The following is an 18,195-nucleotide window of genomic DNA, read 5'->3' as shown; positions in this document are numbered from 1 at the left end:
TTGCATTAGAAAGTTCCATCATAAAGTATGGCTAAGACTGCTCCTTCCCATTAAAAGATGAATAGGGCAGGCTTCAACCACTGCCTGAACTTGAAGCTGGCTACCCAGTTGCTTCTGAGTATTTGAGGTTGTGTTGATGTTGCGCCTAGGAGAATATTCAGTGGTGGATTCAGTATTGTAAGGATTGACATGGTTACATAGAAAATGGCCCATTTGATTCAGTCCATGTTAAGAAATTTCTGAGCACATGTTGAAGGGCCCAGATGGTAAAGAATGTGCCTGCAAAGTGGGAGACCTGGGTCGATCCCTGGGTGGGGAAGATCCCCTGGAAAAAGGAATGGCTATCCACTCCAGTATTCTTGCCTGGAGAATTCCATGGACAGAGGAGCCTGGTGGGCCACAGTCCATAGGGTTGCAAAGAGTTGGACATGACTGAGTGGCTAACACACTTGAAAGGTTGATATGTTACATTTTTATTCTGTGTCTACTCCTAAACATGATTTTGTCTAGCAATCACATAATTAAATCACTTATCTGTTACATGTGTATAAATTTTAACTTTGGGCATTTGCTTATCTCTTAAGTTCCAGATGTTGTACAGAACATACAGTGTATGGCAACTAGCTGGCAGTCAGCTTCAGTGAAGTGGGATCCACCCAAAAAAGCAAACGGAATAATTACACATTATACGATAACGGTTGAAAGGAATGCTACAAACATCTCTCCCCAAGATCACACGTATACCTTCATGAAACTTCTTGCCAATACCTCTTATGTCTTTGAAATAAGAGCTTCAACCTCCGCTGGTGAAGGTAATGAAATGACCTGCAACGTCAGCACGCTACCTGAGACAGGTAACTAATGTGTAACAGGTAACTGACCTGAAGCCAGTGATTTACCTGCAAAAGGGAACTAGCCTGCAACACATAACTGTTCCTGGACTGTGTCTTACGTTTGTCAATAACATTTGTCATCTTTAGAGCATATTTGCCCAAAACTATATAAGAAATATTAAAAAATAGAACACATACTTTTTTTTTAATTTTATTTTTAAACTTTACAATATTGTATTGGTTTTGCCAAATATCAAAATGAATCCGCCACAGGTATACATGTGTTCCCCATCCTGAACCCTCATCCCTCCTCCCTCCCCATACCATCCCTCTGGGTCGTCCCAGTGCACCAGCCCCAAGCATCCAGTATCGTGCATCAAACCTGGACTGGTGACTCGTTTCATATATGATATTATACATATTTCAATGCCATTCTCCCAAATCATCCCACCTTCTCCCTCTCCCACAGAGTCCAAAAGACTGTTCTGTACATCAGTGTCTCTTTTGCTGTCTCGTACACGGGGTTATTGTTACCATCTTTATATATTCCATATATATGCGTTAGTATACTGTATTGGTGTTTTTCTTTCTGGCTTACTTCACTCTGTATAATAGGCTCCAGTTTCATCCACCTCATTAGAACTGATTCAAATGTATTCTTTTTAATGGCTGAGTAATACTCCATTGTGTATATGTACCATAGCTTTCTTATCCATTCATCTGCTGATGGGCATCTAGGTTGCTTCCATGTCCTGGCTATTATAAACAGTGCTGTGATGAACATTTGGGTACATGTGTCTCTTTCCCTTCTGGTTTCCTCAGTGTGTATGCCCAGCAGTGGGATTGCTGGATCATAAGGCAGTTCTATCCCACATGTTACGTAAGGACCAGCTCGTGGTACATTGAACCACCTCCACAGCAATGGGAGACTGAAAGGAGGGAAAAAGAGAAAATCTTTTGTGTTTTACAAGTATGTATTTCTTATTATATAAACACCAAACACTGAATTATGTCTTATCATAATTTAAAATAGGGGATAAATATATAATATCTTTTTAAAGTTGATTTTTGTGGCATTGTTAATGCTTCCCTGAATTCCATAGTTGCAGTGTCAGCTCATTTTTTTCTATTTCCTTCTCTTTATAATGGTCTTCATCTTTATATTGTTGGGATAAGGATATCCAGGTCACTAAGCTCTAGTTTTCAAAGAAGAAAACTCTCACCCTCCCTAACAGTGATCCGTCCTACATCATAATCTCTTTCATCTTCTACCATCTCTAATGATTATACTTCTTCGTGTCAATGAAAACCTGATTCCTTCCTGGTAATACCACTTCCCTGGAGGTCCTCTCTAGTGGGGACTGTGGGGTTGACATAATTGTTTACCTCTGGCACCTCTAGATCCTTATCTTGGAAACGTCTTTTAGCCCTTTCCTCCTTTTGAAATCAGCATCACCCAGTTTTCTCGACTTTTCTGTCTTCGAGGCTGTACACCACAGAGCTTCAGGACACAGTGTGACTTCTCTCTGATTTCAGCATCCAAGTCAGCATCCTTTAAGGCAACATTTCTTGAGACTTCAGGGTTTTCCTGTTCATCTGGAATGGATGCATCTCAAAATATGTCATCGTGACTCATCTTCCAGGAGATTCCCTACTCTGAATGGACCTCACTGTTTGTTTTCACTAGATGCTGACTGATGAACAGTGCTAGAGAAAAATGTAAATGGTTCTACCTTGTTGAGCTATTTTCTAACTCTCCCAACTGCCCTACAATCTGCTATACAGTGTACATCCCTGGTTTACACTTCATCAATTTTCCACAGGAAAATTCTGCTCTTACTCAGAACATAATCTACCCCCAGTATCATCCATCTTTGATGTTCTTATCCATTTTACTAATAGCATCAAAGATATTGATTTGCTTTCCTTCAAAATTTACCCATATCTTTATTTATCTCTCAAAATATCCTCCCTTGGGGATGTCACCCACCGCCTTTCTGTTTGCAGGAATCTCACTGCTCATTTTTGTTTCAAACTCATGTCGCCTCTAAAACATAGCTCCATCAATTTGATCTACTTTCTCATACACTTTATTTTCTTTCTCACTCTTTTGTGTGCATACTCACACACAAACAATCCCACCAGCTGTTAGAAAATTTCAACTGAGGCCCTGGTTGGTATATCAGCCCTAACTATATTCAAAGTGGAATTCATGAAATGTGGATTCTCCTTTTCTTCCTCACTTTTCTGTACCTGTTCTTTATAATCAGTTGGGGACAAAGCCTTATATTTTTAATGTGATTCTTCCTCCCACCTCTCCTACATATAATCAGGGCTTATCAATTCAATCTCTGCCGTTTGCCACTTCTTCAACTTGACTGTCCCCATTTAATTTCAGACTTGCTGCTTCCTATAATAATACCCTAAAGTGGCCTTATCACCTATACTTATCCAGCCTGCCCATCAGTACCATCGTTCCACCCACTTACTTAGATTGAATTGGCTCTAATATTCAATCTAGAACCTTTATGTGTTGGCTGTTGAATTTTATTTCCTGAAGGATAAGAATTAAATGTACAGATTTTAAGTATCTGAAGCACAGAGGTGATAATGAAAGTTGATGTGTGTAAGAGAGGGCTCAGAATGCTCCAGAAGTTTTACTTACTCTTCTATACAAGTCTTTAATGATATGCTAAGTATTAAAACGCAGAGAAGGCAATGGCACCCCACTCCAGTACTCTTGCCTGGAAAATCCCATGGACGGAGGAGCCTGGTGGGCTGCAGTCCATGGGTTCGAGAAGAGTCGGACACGACTGAGCAACTTCACTTTCACTTTTCACTTTCATGCATTGGAGAAGGAAATGGCAACCCACTCCAGTGTTCTTGCCTGAAGAACCCCAGGGAGGGAAGAGCCTGGTGGGCTGCCGTCTATGGGGTTGCACAGACTCGGACACAACTGAAGCGATTCAGCAGCAGCAGCAGCAGCATTAAAACTACAGATTCCTGGACATCACCCTAGACTTGGCTGAATCTCCCAAGAGATGAAGCCTAACAATCTATACTCTGAAGCATCTCTCTGATGACTTTGTAAATTTGGGGAATGACTGGACTAGAAGACCTAGGGATTTTGATGGCAGGTGATATGTAGCAGAGAGGACAGGCAAACAGTGTCAGAGAGATCCAGAAAGGGGTGGCAGGTGTTTCCTCAGTGGGTGGGCAGCAGATCATCACCATGCAGAGTCTGAGAGAGGGATATATGTTCACATCCAGGCAGGTGGTCTCCACCAGGGTGGTCTAGTACCAGGTACAATGGTCCTGATCACTGGGCGGGAGCTGGGTCTGAGAAAAAGGGCAACAAAAGTCAGGACAGAAATTCTGAGACAAATGAGAGCTTTGAGACTCAGAAAACAAGACAGAGGACTCATTATTATTATTGATCCCAGTGGTACTCCAGGTGGCTGCGCAGGCACAGGAATGAAGCGGGAGTTCAATGGAAAGAGACACATAATCAAAGTATGCACACTTGAGGTAGAGCCACCTGAACTTAAGGATGGGTCTTTGTAAAAAAAGAAATCCTGTAATTAAAGACTTGAATTAGATTTTAACTCAGGATTAAAAGACCACAGGAATGGAGGTTGCCGGAATTCTAAACCAATGAATTAGGCAGGTATTAGACATATTGTTCTGAGTATTCTGTGCTCCCTTGTCAGTAAAGACAGTGTTTCTCAAAGTTTGGACTTCCAACTCCCTGCATCAGAACATACCTGTACATCCCTGAGGCCCCTACTCTAGACCTATGGGATCAGAGTTTAGAAAATAAAACTCACAAATCTTCATTTAAACAAGATAGGTGGGTGAGACAGTGCTGAAATTTGAGTACCATTCTATCCCACTGTTATGTATACTCTTTGCTGGTGGAGACTGTCTTACTTGTCTCTGTTTTTACCAACAGTTCATAGCAGAGAGACATGGGCATTCTAGGCACTCAGATTTTTGTAAAAGAAAGAAATGAATTGTGTTCTCATGGAATTCATGATTTTTTATAAGGGTTTTACTCCAGTCTGATACATTATGTCCACATTTCCATCAGGCAAAAGTATAGATATTTTCTCTACAGTAAATGTAAAAGTTTTTTTTTTTTTTCAATTAAGGAGAGTCATTCATGTGAAATATGAGTATTGCTGCTTCAAAAATATTTAAATAATTTGTCTTTGAAATTAATTTCCAGATCTAATATGTAATTGTATTTATGATTACAGTTTTTAGGAGGTAAATAATTTGCTTTTATCTGGGTTCACATGAATTGTTTGTAGATGAGACGTTAGTAAGAACTAGAGATTCATTGTTCAGAATGGAAGCAGTTTTATAGCTGTTGCAAACTTCTAATTTATGGTGGTCTAAGATTAGTCACAGTGTAAAATCAGCTCTGAGTCACTGACTTTGTACTTATTTTTGACATGAAGTAAAGTCAAATTTGCCTCATGCCCTTGTTGCCTAGTGTTTGACCTTAACATTCCTTCCAGAGATCATTGGGTATTTTGCTCAGTGTAAACTTGGTGATATCTGGGCACAGTTAAACACGCTTCACGATGACTGTATTTATGAGGAGATTAGTGTTCAGTGTCTAAACTGGCTGCATTGTCACAGTCAAACATGTTGAAATAGGGCATATATAGACGAAGGCAGCCAAACCTGGTGATTTTAACAGTATTTTGTGTCCAAGTGTATTATATTTACCAATAAAAATATTATAGCAAGTTCATGTGGATACAAGACTTAACTTTTAAAATCTCAAATTGCTTCAAAATGCGTACTCTTCTCCATATTATTTTCAAATCTTAGTAAATATGGTTATTTACTATTGAGTTTGAAAAGTTCTTTTTGCTGGAAGTTAGTTTTTCAGTTTGGATTTATTCAAAGGTCTCCCAGGTTCAGTAATTTAGAATCCAAAGAGGAAAAGAAGTTATATTCCTTGGATGCCCAAAACTTAGGAGAAGGAAAGTGAAATATGCAGTTGTGGTTTTTAGGGTGTTCTTTTCAGCAGTGATTTATTTTTTTGTTTCCCCTTTAAAATTGTGTTTGTTTATTTTGGGCTGTGCTGTCCCTGGCTTTCTCTAGTGGCAGCGCGTGAGGACTTCTCTTGGGGAGACAGGCTCTAGGACGTGTCGGCTTCAGTATTTTCCATGCATGGGCTTAGTTGGCCCACAGCATGTGGGATCTTCCTGGACCAGGGATCAAACCCGTGTCCCCTCTGTTGGCAGGTGGATTTTTTACCCCCGGGCCACCAACAAAGTCTTGGCAGTGATTTCTTTACTAGTTTTTAATAGTAGGTATTAGGTACCTAGAGGAAGTCCACTGAGCTTTCACATATATAAGTGGATCAGCATTGAATAGGAAAGTTTAATTTCCCTGTTTTCCCCCTTGTATTCTTCGTTCTTTCAAATGTCCCTGTACTGCTTAATAGCATACATGTGAACTGTCCGTCCCCTTACGCAATGCCATGACCACCATTCCCCAAGATCTCTTTAAGAAATGTGTTTTTATGTACTTTCTTTGGTAGCTTATTTTGTGGATTTCTCTGAGCAGTGTCAAGATGACTGGGAAAAGTGTGATTATGACTAAATCTGACTTCCATTTACCAGCTTTTTTAAAAAGTGAAATATTTATACAATATAGAAGAAATCAGACCATGCTTAAGTACCAGTTAATAGAGTGAATGTGGGTGGTGAAAGTGTTGCAAATTAATGTACGAATTCAAAAGTTTACTTTTTCCATTGTCTGCATCCCACTGACATCACTCTCCTCAGTTGAGGTGAGAAGTCAAACATGCAGGCAAGTTGTGTAATCCTGTTTGTTCTTAAGCAAGTGAATTGCCACATTCTAGTTACCAGTCAGTAATTGCAGAAAGCACAAAAGCCATTATAATTGCTTGTCACAGATCAAAGAGAAATAGCTACTAGTATTGGTACTTTAATTGAAGTTCAAATGCTTTACAATGTATTTCATACAGACTTAAATGGGATTCAGTTCAGTTCAGTCGCTCAGTCGTGTCCGACTCTTTGCAACCCCATGAACCGCAGCATGCCAGGCCTCCCTGTCCACCACCAACTCCCGGAGTCCGCCCAAACTCATGTCCATTGAGTCGGTGATGCCATCCAACCATCTCATCCTCTATCGTCCCCTTCTCCTCCTGCCCTCAGTCTTTCCCAGCATCAGGGTCTTTTCCAATGAGTCAGCTCTTCACATGAGGTGGCCAGAGTATCGGAGTTTCAGCTTCAGCATCAGTCCTTCCAATGAACACCCAGGACTGATCTTCTTTAGGATGGATTGGTTGGATCCCCTTACAGTCCTAGGGACTCTCAAGAGTCTTCTCCAACACCACAGTTCAAAAGCATCAATTCTTTGGTGCTCAGCTTTCTTTATGTTCCAACTCTTGTATCCATACATGACCACTGGAAAAACCATAGCCTTGACTAGATGGACCTTTGTTGGCAAAGTAATGTCTCTGCTTTTTAATATGCTGTCTAGGTTGGTCATAACTTTCCTTCCAAGGAGTAAGCGTCTTTTAATTTCATGGCTGCAGTCACCATACGCAGTGATTTTGGAGCCCAGAAAAATAAAGTCAGGCACTGTTTCTACTATTTCCTGATCTATTTGCCATGAAGTGATGGGATCTGATGCTGCCATGATCTTAGTTTTCTGAATGTTGAGCTTTAAGCCAACTTTTTCACTTTCCTCTTTCACTTTCATCAAGAGGCTCTTTAGTTCTTCTTCACTTTCTGCCTTAAGTGTGGTGTTATCTGCATATTTGAGGTTATTGATATTTATCCCGGCAATCTTGATTCCAGCTTGTGCTTCTTCCAGCCTAGCGTTTCTCATGATGTATTCTGCATATAAGTTAAATAAGCAGAGTGACAATATACAGCCTTGACATACTCCTTTTCCTATTTGGAACCAGAGTCGGACACAACTGATGTGACTTAGCAGCAGCAGCAGCAGAGTTATTTGGACCTGCAGATTTGAGATCACCAATTCCATTTGGGATTCAAACAGGTCTTGAACCCCAAACACAGAGCCTGGGCATGGTGGTGGTGGTTTAGTTGCTAAGTCATGTCTGACTCTTGCAACCCCATGGACTGTAGCCTGCCAGGCTCCTCTATCCATGGGATTCTCCAGGCAAGAAATCATGTCCAGTTCTAATTGTTGCTTCCTGACCTGCATACAGGTTTCTCGAGGCAGGTCAGGTGGTCTGGTATGCCCATCTCTTTCAGAATTGTCCACAGTTCATTGTGATTCACACAGTCAAAGGCTTTGGCATAGTCAGTAAAGCAGAAATGGAATTTTTTCTGGAACTCTCTTGCTTTATCCATGATCCAGCAGATGTTGGCAATTTGATCTCTGGTTCCTCTGCCTTTTCTAAATAGGATACTTTCCTTAAAAGTGAGCATGAGATGAAAAGTATCCTTTATACTTGTGGTGTGTTGGATATTTGACCAATATATTACTGATTTAATGCTTGCTATGCCCAGGCTTCCCTCATAGCTCAGTCGATAAAGAATCTGAAGCAGTGCAGGAGACCCCGGTTTGATTTCTGGGTTAGGAAGATCCCCTGGAGAAGGAAATGACAACCCACTCCATATTCTTACCTGGAGAATCCCATGGATAGAGGAGCCTGGCAGGCTACAGTCCATGGGGTTGCAAGAGTCAGACATGACTTAGCAACTAAACCACCACCACCATGCCCAGGCTCTGTGTTTGGGGTTCAAGACCTGTTTGAATCCCAAATGGAATTGGTTATCTCAAATCTGTAGGTCCAAATAACTCTGCTGCTGCTGCTGCTGCTAAGTCATATCAGTCATGTCCAACTCTGTGTGACCCCATAGATGGCAGCCCACCAGACTACCCCGTCCCTGGGATTCTCCAGGCAAGAACACTGGAGTGGGTTGCCATTTCCTTCTCCAGTGCAGGAAAGTGAAAAGTGAAAGTGAAGTTGCTCAGTTGTGTCTGACTCTTCATGACCCCATGGACTGCAGCCTACCAGGCTCCTCCGTCCATAGCAGTTTCCAGGCAAGAGTACTGGAGTGGGTCACCAATGCCTTCTCCACCAAATAACTCTACCATATTGTAAAAACACATTTAGTAAATATAAAGCAATTAAACACAAACCTTCAATTGTATGGATTGAATTGTGTGGACTGAAGAATCAAATAGGAATTCAGGAGAAATACATTTTATTGAGGGTTGTAATGAAAAAGTGGAACAGCAATTGGATATTACTCATTGGTAGCTTCAAAACTGCTTTATAGGAGAAGTTTAGATGCTATAACCTAGTTAGAAGCTGATGATATGTTTTTGAATTTTAGAATTTCATAATCAGGTACTAATCTAATGTTTACTTAGGTTGCCTGATATAGATCAATAAACTAGCTAACTTTTCTAAATATTCTTTATTGTTGCTCCTCAATATGCTTGAGAAAATGTCAGTTGTACATATCAAAAAAACATTCTTCTTTTTATTTCAGCAGTCTTAGATGGTGGAGTTTGGGAAGATCTGAAGTAGAATAAAGGGTTGTAATACAAGGGATCAGGCTGAGATGGAAGCCTATATAGACAGTGTTGTATTGAAGAGGATAAGAAGCAAGATAGAATAACTCAAGTGGACCTTACTCTGCTTTGTAATCGTACCAGAAGTTTGAATTCAATATTGTGGAAAAATGGGAACTTAACTAAATTTAGAGTAGGAAGCAACATACATTGACTCTGAAAACAATGATGCTTTTTTGGCCATTTTCCTAAACACTGCAGTAATCTCTTTAGATGGAGAAAGATTTGTTCATTACAAATAACTTACTGAATCTCAAAAATCATGAAGAATAACATTCACAGTCATTTTAATGGCCCATAAGGTCCTTTTACAACCCAGTATTCTCTTCCTTTTGAACTGTGGTGTTGGAGAAGACTCTTGAGAGTCCCTTGGACTGCAAGGAGTTCCAACCAGTCCATGCTAAAGGAGATCAGTCCTTGGGTGTTCACTGGAAGGACTGATGATGAAGCTGAAACTCCAATACTTTGGCCACCTCATGTGAAGAGTTGACCCATTGGAAAAGGCCCTGATACTGGGAGGGATTGGGGGCAAGAGGAAAAGGGGAGGACAGAAGGTGAGATGTTTGGATGGCATCACCGACTCGATGGACATGAGTTTGGGTAAACTCCGGGAGTTGGTGATGGACAGGGAGGCCTGGTGTGCTGCCATTCATGGGGTTGCAGAGTCGGACACGACTGAGTAACTGAACTGAACGGATTCTCTTCCTAAGTAATGTATGTGTCTCCCCCTTCATCTTTTGAAAGTGAAAGTGAAAGTCACTCAGTCATGTCCAACTCTTTGCGACCCCATGGACTATATAGTCCATGGAATTCTCCAGGCCAGAATACTGGAGTGGGTAGCCTTTCCCTTCTTCAGAGGATCTTCCCAACCCAAGGATCGAACCTAGGTCTCCCACAATGCAGGCAGATTTATTACCAGCTGAGCCACAAGGGAAGCCCAAGAATACTGGAGTGGGTAGCCTATCCCTTCTCCAGCAGATCTTCCTGGGATCAAACCAGGGTCTCCTGCATTGCAGGCGGATTCTTTACCAACTGAGCTATGAGGGAAGCCCCTCATCTTTTGAAATTTACCCTCAAGTGCTACAACTTCAAAGAGGACCTGACTTATTTATGATTGAACCTCCTCCCAGCTAGAATTTTCTACCCTTCTCTCCTGCTTTACTTTGTATGTGCCATTGTCTATGGATATCTGTCCTCATTACATTGCATGCTCCATGAGAACAGGAATTTTCCTTGTGCAGTTCACATGTATTTTCAGTGCCCAGAAATCTGTCTGGCATATAGGGATACTCAATAATTATGTATTATGAAATAATGAATGAAACAATCAATTTATAGGCCTAGAAGAGAGATAGAGACACGGTGAATACTCAATGTCCATACTTCAGGTGCCTTAAGTAGAAAATTTCAGCCACAAAATATTTTTAGAAAATTATGTGGTAGATCTTTAAGAAAGGCATGTCTTCTGTGATATATTTTTAGTTTAACTTTTAATTTTGAGATATAGATTCACATGCATATATAAGAAATAATACAGAGAAATCCCATGTTTCCTTTATTTGGTTTCCCCCAGTGGAAAAATCTCATAAAACTATAGTGCAGTATCAAAGTTACCTTATTTATATCAATGCAGTCAATATAGGGAATATTTCACTGAGGATAATTTTTCCTGTTGTGTTTTTATGGCCGCATTCAACTCCTGCCTAACTTCCTTGTACTTCTCATCTTAACCCTCTGACAACTACTAATTTCTTCTTTATTTTCTGTAATATTGTCATTTCAAGAATGCTATATAAAGTTATTTTGTAATGATTCATATGTTTATGTAATTTTCTTTGTCAGATTGTTAATATGGTGGATTACATTGATTGATTTTCTAATACCGAACAATCCTTTGGTCTTTGAAGTAAACCCCACTTGATCATGGTGTAGTTTTTAAAATTTATTACTAATTTCTTTTTGCTAATAGTTTAATATTTTTGCATCTATATTCAAGAGGGATATTGATCTATAGTATTGTGGAGGTTTTTGGTTTTTTTTTCCACCGTCTTTGTCTAGTTTTGGTATCAGGCAGTATCAGGTAGCCTCATGGAATGAGTTTGGGAATATTGCCTCCTCTGCAGCTTTTTGGAATAAGTGTTAACTCTTCCCTAAATATTTGATAGAATTCTCCTGTGAAGTCATCTGATCCTGGACTTTTATTTGTTGGGAATTTTTTTAAAATTACAGTTTCCATTTCAATATTTGTAGTTTAAAAAGTTTTAGTCACTCTATTGTGTCCGACTTAGTTGCTCAGTCGTGTCTGACTCTTTGAGAACCCATCAGCTGTACCCGCCAGGCTCCTCTGTCTATGGAAATCTCCAGGCAAGAACACTGGAGTGGGTAGTATTTCCTTCTCCAGGGGATCTTCCTGACTGAGGAACTGAACCCAGGTCTCCTGCATTGCAGGCATTTACCATTTCAATACACCAGGGAAGCCCACCTGTGATTAGTCTGTTCTTATTTTCTGTTTCTTCTTGATTCAGTCTTGAAAGATTATAGCTTTCTAAGAATTTGTGCATTTCTTCTAGGTTGACCATTAATTGCTTGTAGTAGTCTGTCGTGATCCTTTGTATTTCTGTGTTGTCTGTTGTAACTTCTCCTTTTTTGTTTCTAATTTTATTGATCTGAGCCCTCTCCCTTTTTTCCGTGATGCATCTCACTGTCTTTGTCTAGTTTCAGTATCAGGGAATTCTAGCTTAATAATACAAATCTCTTCTAATTTCTGGAACAGACTGTGTGGTGTGTAGTCACTTCAGTCATGTCCAACTCTTTGTGACTCTATTCTCACCAGGCTCCTCTGTCCATGAAATTCTCCAGACAAGAATAATGGAGTAGGTGGCCATTTCCTTCTCCATGGGATCTTCCCAACTCAGGGGTCAAACCCTCGTCTCTTAAGTCTCCTGCATTGGCAGGCGGGTTCTTAACCACTAGCGCCCCCTGGGAATTTTTCTTTAAACGTTTGGCAGAGTTGTTTAGTGGAACCATCTAGTCATGGAGATATCTTTTTGAGGAGTTTTAAAATTAAGTTTAAGGCTCTCAGGATGCAAAATGGGAGGTGAAATGTACATCAAATCAGTTGTAAAAAGTGGCACTTCTAAATAATACATTTGTCAAAAAGAAAAGAGAAATAAAAAATACAGTAAACTAAAATGTGTTGAATTGATATGAAATGAAAACACAATATATCAAAATGTGTGAAACAGTTAAAGCAGTGAAGAGAGGGAAATTTCTATCACTAAATGCATACATTGGAAAAGAAGAAACACCTCAGGTTAATAATCTAACTCCTCCCCCACCCGCCCCCCCCCCCCCCCCGCCCCGCCACGGCCCAACTAGAGTCTAGAAAAAGAAAAGGAAGATCTACTGAAGGATGTGAATAATAAAACCAAAAACAAAATCAATGAAATAAAAAACAGAAAGCAAGAGGAAAAATCAGGTAAACAAAGAACTGGTTCTTTGAAAGGATGAAATTGACAGGCTTCTAGTGAGCCCAAGAAAGGAAAAAAGAAGTCACAGATTTACCAGTATTTAGGAATGAGATCATTACGGACACTGCAGATATCAAAAGGATAATAAGGGGATAATACCAACAATGTTGCACCTTGGATGAAATGAACTTACTCTTTAAAATCACAGTGACCACAGCTCAGCTAATATGAATTATTAATAGATGCTTTGAATAGTCCTATAACTCCTAGGGATATTAAATTTGTGATGGTTTCCTTTGATAGCACTCTAGTAGAGAAAATGAGAGCACATCTCCATTACTGCCAGATGTGGGGAGAAATCCAAGTTTCCCATTTGGCCTTTTGTTGACACCCAAGGGGAGGATGCTGGGTGAGCATGAGAAAGAAGGCTGCCCATGAGGCTTCCACCAAGAAGAGTGCCTCATAACTGCTTTCCCCATATCCTCCACTGACGTGGTGGACAGATCTTAATCCCTCTGGAAAGGGTGGAAGTTCTGGCTTGCTATTTTGCCTCACTCTATCAAAGATGGTGGGGATTACTGCCTAGTGAAGGCAGAAGACTAGTTTCTTCATTTGGCCTTTGTTGTCATGGGAGGAAGAGGGACCACAGCCTTTTTTCTGTAGCTTTTGGGTAGAGCTGTTATTGTCTAAACGTTTTCTATCTTGCCCAGGCTGCACTGTTTTGTTTTTTGTTTGTTTTTTCTGTTAGAGGGAGCAAGCTTTTACTGAGGCTTTTTCAGTCTGAGCTGGGTGCAGCTGGGGATTGCTGGCTTTGGGGATATACGCGGCAAAAAGGAAAACCCAGGGAGCTCACTGCTGCGCTGTTCCCTGGGTCCTGAGTTCCCTAGTTGCTTTGTCTTCTCACCACCTTTCAGAAGTTTATGTTTGTTTTATATTTAATGTCCATGGGTTTAGTTGTACTTTGTGGAGGGAACTGGGTGAATATATCTACTCCATCTTGAAAGCCTGAAGTTCATTTGTGAGGATTTGTTGAATATCAAGCGTAGTACCCTTTTTATCCATATATTCAAGAATAAGTTATTTAATGTGTACGAAGTACTCTGTCAGGGGCTACTAGGAAAACTATTACAAAACAATTATTTTCTTATGCTTTTAAAATTTATATAATCTTAGGTCTTCATTAGATTTCAGAGATAATCCCATCAGTCATTTCATTTTGCAAATTTGGGAAATGAAGCATAGAGGCTTACTATCTACTGAGTTTGCTTTAGCTAATTATTAGCAGAACTCTTGCAAATCCAGGACTCTTTCTACTATATTATGATACTTCACTTACCTTAGAAATTTACCTGATCATTTGTACTTATTGGAATGAAAATATTTTTTCTCATTATTTCACAGTATCTAAATAGAGTCATTATGGAGTAGGGAAATTCAGGAATATAATATGAATTTCATTAATTTGTGCAGGGATGTTTATGTTGTAAGTATATTTACATACTTCTGTCCAAATATGGATTTAAAGTTTAGGAAAACTAATTTTCTATGATCATATATATGCTTAACCTATAATATTAAAAATACTATGAGTTAATAAGATCTATGAAATACTGAAGCCATTCTAGGAAATTTTATAGTTTCTAGACACATATCACATTTTTTATCCTGGATCAATTCCAAAGGTGTAATGTTTGCCATTATGAATTTGTGTCATAAGTATCAAATTCTAAATTATAAGTTTAAAAGTCCTTTTAAATGTAATTCCTTTTTGTAAAAAAAAAAAAAAAAATGAATCTGAGTTACTCTGCATAATTCTCCTTGACCCCACTGATGTTCTAATACCTTTCATTAAGTGGACTCCAGGCAACCACTGTTTTCTTCATTCCAGCTCCAGCTAAAGCCAGCTGTTCTTCAAGCAACATTTTTATTAACTTATTTAGGAATTGGGGCATATCTTATTACCCTATTTTCCATTCCTGTTCTATGCAGCTGTAGTTGATACTTTTCATAACAGCCTTTACATATCAACCTCCTCCTCAATTTCACCTCATTTTTTTCTTATTTTCTTTTACTTCCCTTTTGAAGTAAATTATGCATGTGCGTGTACATGCAAAAACCCCTCTTCTTTCTTTTTGGTAACCTTTTGACTTAAAGGCTCAGGAATGTGCTCCTTATATTTATGAGATTATAAACTTCAGGGAAAAACATTTACTAATGGTGAAAAAACTCTGAAATGTAGGATAAATGGGTTTTAATGATAGCACAATTTCATTAATAATATTACATTAATTTAGACAATTAAAATCAGTGCAGTATGAATATAAAGAAAAGGCTTTAAGCAAATAGTAGGTTGTACAAATTATTGTTAACCTCAACTTAGTGAATTTCAAATATTTTTCATGGTATATAAGAAAACAACTTTTGAGGAAGAAGCCATTTTATAAATATAAAATGTGCATAAATAGGAGCCACTCTATGATGAAACACTTTCAGAATTCAGATCAAGTAACATTTCTTAGTATATTAATTTTATTATTGTAATTTAAATATTCACTACCTCCTATTCACCACATCCTTGAATCACCCATTAATTCAGTGCCTGGATACCTTATTATGAATTATTACTTTAGAAACAATTTGCAGGGTTAGAAAGATAGTATAAATCCATATGGATCACAATAATGAAATCTATACCAATTAAAGGCTATGGTAAAATCCAGTAGCTCAATTTTCTGACATTTTTGCATGTGTGAAAGTCGCTCAGTCATGTCTGACTCTTTGCAACCCCATGGAGTGTAGCCTGACAGGCCCCTCTCTCCATGGGATTCTCCAGGCCAGGAGCAGATTGCCATTTCTTCCATCTGGGGATCTTCCCAACCCAGGGATCGAACCCAGGTCTCCCACATTGCAGGCAGATTCTTTAACGTCTGAGCCTCCAGGGCAGCCCTTCTGACATTTATTACTAATTAAATTGGTCTACTTTAGATAAGATTTTTTTTAAGTTTATTATTTTATTTACTTTTGGCTATCCTGGGTCTTTGTTGCTGCACAGGCTTTTCTCTAGTTACAGTGCATGAGCTTCTCATTGCAATGGTTTCTCTTATTGTAGAGCACAGACTATAGTTGTGGTGTGTGGGCTCAACAGTTGTGGCTCATGGGTTCTAGAGCACAGGCTCAATAGTTGTGATGCGCAAGCTCTGTTGCCCCATGGCATGTGGAATTTTCCTGGATCAGGGATCGAACCCTTGTCTTCTGCATTAGCAGGCAGATTCTTTACCACTGAGCTACCACAGAAGCTCTAGATAAGATTTTTTTTTAAAGCCAAGATTCTATTAGTAACGTATTAAATGTAACAAATATTAATGCTATTAATATTAATATTTAATATTAATGCTACTATTAATATTAATAATACATTAATATTTGTTATGTATGGCAGCCTAACATTTTTAGACTTGAAATTAAAAACTAATTTTGTATTTAGGACATTATTACAGAGAAATTATTAACTGTGTGAGACATACTCCTTAGAAACTGGATAGAATGCTATTATTATAAGTACTATTAGGAAATCTTCCTGAAGATTGAACAGTTACCAAAAGAGAATTGAAAGTAATTGTTGGCATTCTTGGACTAATCTGTAAGGCTTCTTTTCTAGTATGGACATATGAGAAATACAATAAAGCTCACAATTTTTTCCATAATATCTAGGTTTATAAAATATTAGTGTATCAGTATCTAGTATTTTAATTTTCTATATTTCTTACTTTGAATTTAGAATTCTTATTCTAAATTTCTTATTTTGAAATTATTGTTATGTTCTAATGGGAAAGCTTTTTTCTTTTTTTTAAACATTTTCTAATTATGGGAAATTATATACAGTGAGATGCACAGAACTTAATTGTACAATTAAATGAGTTTCCACACAGGCGTACAGCCATTTTTAACCACCACCATTCAACACCATATAGAACATTTCCATCTTCCACAGAAAGTTCCCTTGGACACCCACTATCCTGATTTCAGTCAACACAGATTAGTTTCACTTGTTCTTCACCTATTGTACTCTTTTATATTTGGCCTATTTCTTTCAACATAATTGTGAAATTCATGTTGTTGAGGGTTCAGCAATTTGTTTCTTTTATTATTGAGTCAATTTCCATCATTTGAATACTCCCTTATTTGTATGTTTAGTGGCTTAGAGGGTAAAAAAATCTGTGTGTAATGCAGGAGATCTGCGTGTGATCCCTGGGTCAGGAAGACCCCCTGGAGAAGGAAATGGTAACCCCCTCCAGTATTCTTGCCTGGATAATTCCATGGACAGAGGAACCTGGCAGGCTATGGTCCACAGGGCTGCAAAGAGCAGGACACGACTGAGCGACTGACACTTTCACTTTCTTTTGACTGATGCATGAACTGTTCCAAACTGTTATGAATAAAAATGCTATCGATATTTTTATATAAAACTTTTTTTTGGACTTCCTGGGTCATAGTCTAGATCCATGTTTTAACTGTTCACAAAACTAACAAGTGCTTGTATGATTTTAAATACTCACCCAACGTCATACTTCTCAGTGTCAGCACAATTTGGCATTATCAGTCTTTATAATTTTAGACAGTCTAGCTGGTATAAAAGAACTTCTCTCTTATTATGAGTTCAATTTTCATCTCAGTGATGTTTAATGATGTTAATTCCTTTAACATGGTTATTGATCCTTCATATAAAGGCAGTTTTTGCTTTGCCTGGTGGTGTGGGGCCATAAAGATGAGTGCAAAGCTGTCTGTATAATGTGTGCAAGCAACCTTAATAATCAATGGGGAAAGTGATGCTCATTCCCTAACCTTCAAAAATGTTTGCCACTACATTAAAAACTCTGTTCCTGTCAGTTACAAATACATAGGAAATGAAAAAACTATAAAAGCAATATTTAATACACTGTAATTTAAAACATTAGAAATAATGAGAGTGAAAGTATTCACTTTCTTTATTAAAAACATATCAAGAGTGCTTGCATTCTTTTTCTCACTGTTCAGCTTATGATATAAAGAGAGCATCTTTTCTATGACTTGGCAAATTTTTATACTCCTTTCAGAGTTCAGATTAGCTTCCAACATGCGTATGGGCATGTGACATATGCACAGGAAAGACAGGAATCAATGTAACTACACACTTTGCTGCCTGTGCATGAACTAAGTAACAGATGCACAGTGACCAATCAAGGATAAGTTTCGAAAGAAAGGATATGTTGGGCCTCACGTTATAATGTATATCTGTCTTTTTTTTTTTA

At 38.6% G+C, this 18,195-nt stretch overlaps 1 protein-coding gene and 1 long non-coding RNA gene across 11 annotated transcripts in view; one reads left to right on the top strand and one right to left on the bottom strand.

Moving 5' to 3' along the window:
* PTPRQ (protein tyrosine phosphatase, receptor type Q) overlaps nucleotides 1-18,195 on the top strand; it is a 296,165-nt gene that overhangs the window by 152,368 nt on the left and 125,602 nt on the right. For all 10 annotated transcript variants that reach the window (XM_027543274.1, XM_027543276.1, XM_027543277.1 and 7 more), the window contains one exon: nucleotides 585-854. In XM_027543274.1, coding sequence (XP_027399075.1) covers nucleotides 585-854 — 270 coding nt within the window. The remainder of the gene's footprint in view (nucleotides 1-584; nucleotides 855-18,195) is intronic.
* Nucleotides 3,758-18,195, bottom strand: part of LOC113893331 — a 35,225-nt gene continuing 20,787 nt past the window's right edge. Inside the window, exon 3 of the long non-coding RNA XR_003511289.1 lies at nucleotides 3,758-4,172. This is a non-coding gene — a long non-coding RNA (uncharacterized LOC113893331). The remainder of the gene's footprint in view (nucleotides 4,173-18,195) is intronic.

The sequence above is a fragment of the Bos indicus x Bos taurus genome, chromosome 5, assembly GCF_003369695.1.
Source record: "Bos indicus x Bos taurus breed Angus x Brahman F1 hybrid chromosome 5, Bos_hybrid_MaternalHap_v2.0, whole genome shotgun sequence".
NCBI classification, from domain to species: Eukaryota; Metazoa; Chordata; class Mammalia; order Artiodactyla; family Bovidae; genus Bos; species Bos indicus x Bos taurus.
This window is presented reverse-complemented; position numbering and strand designations above follow the sequence as displayed.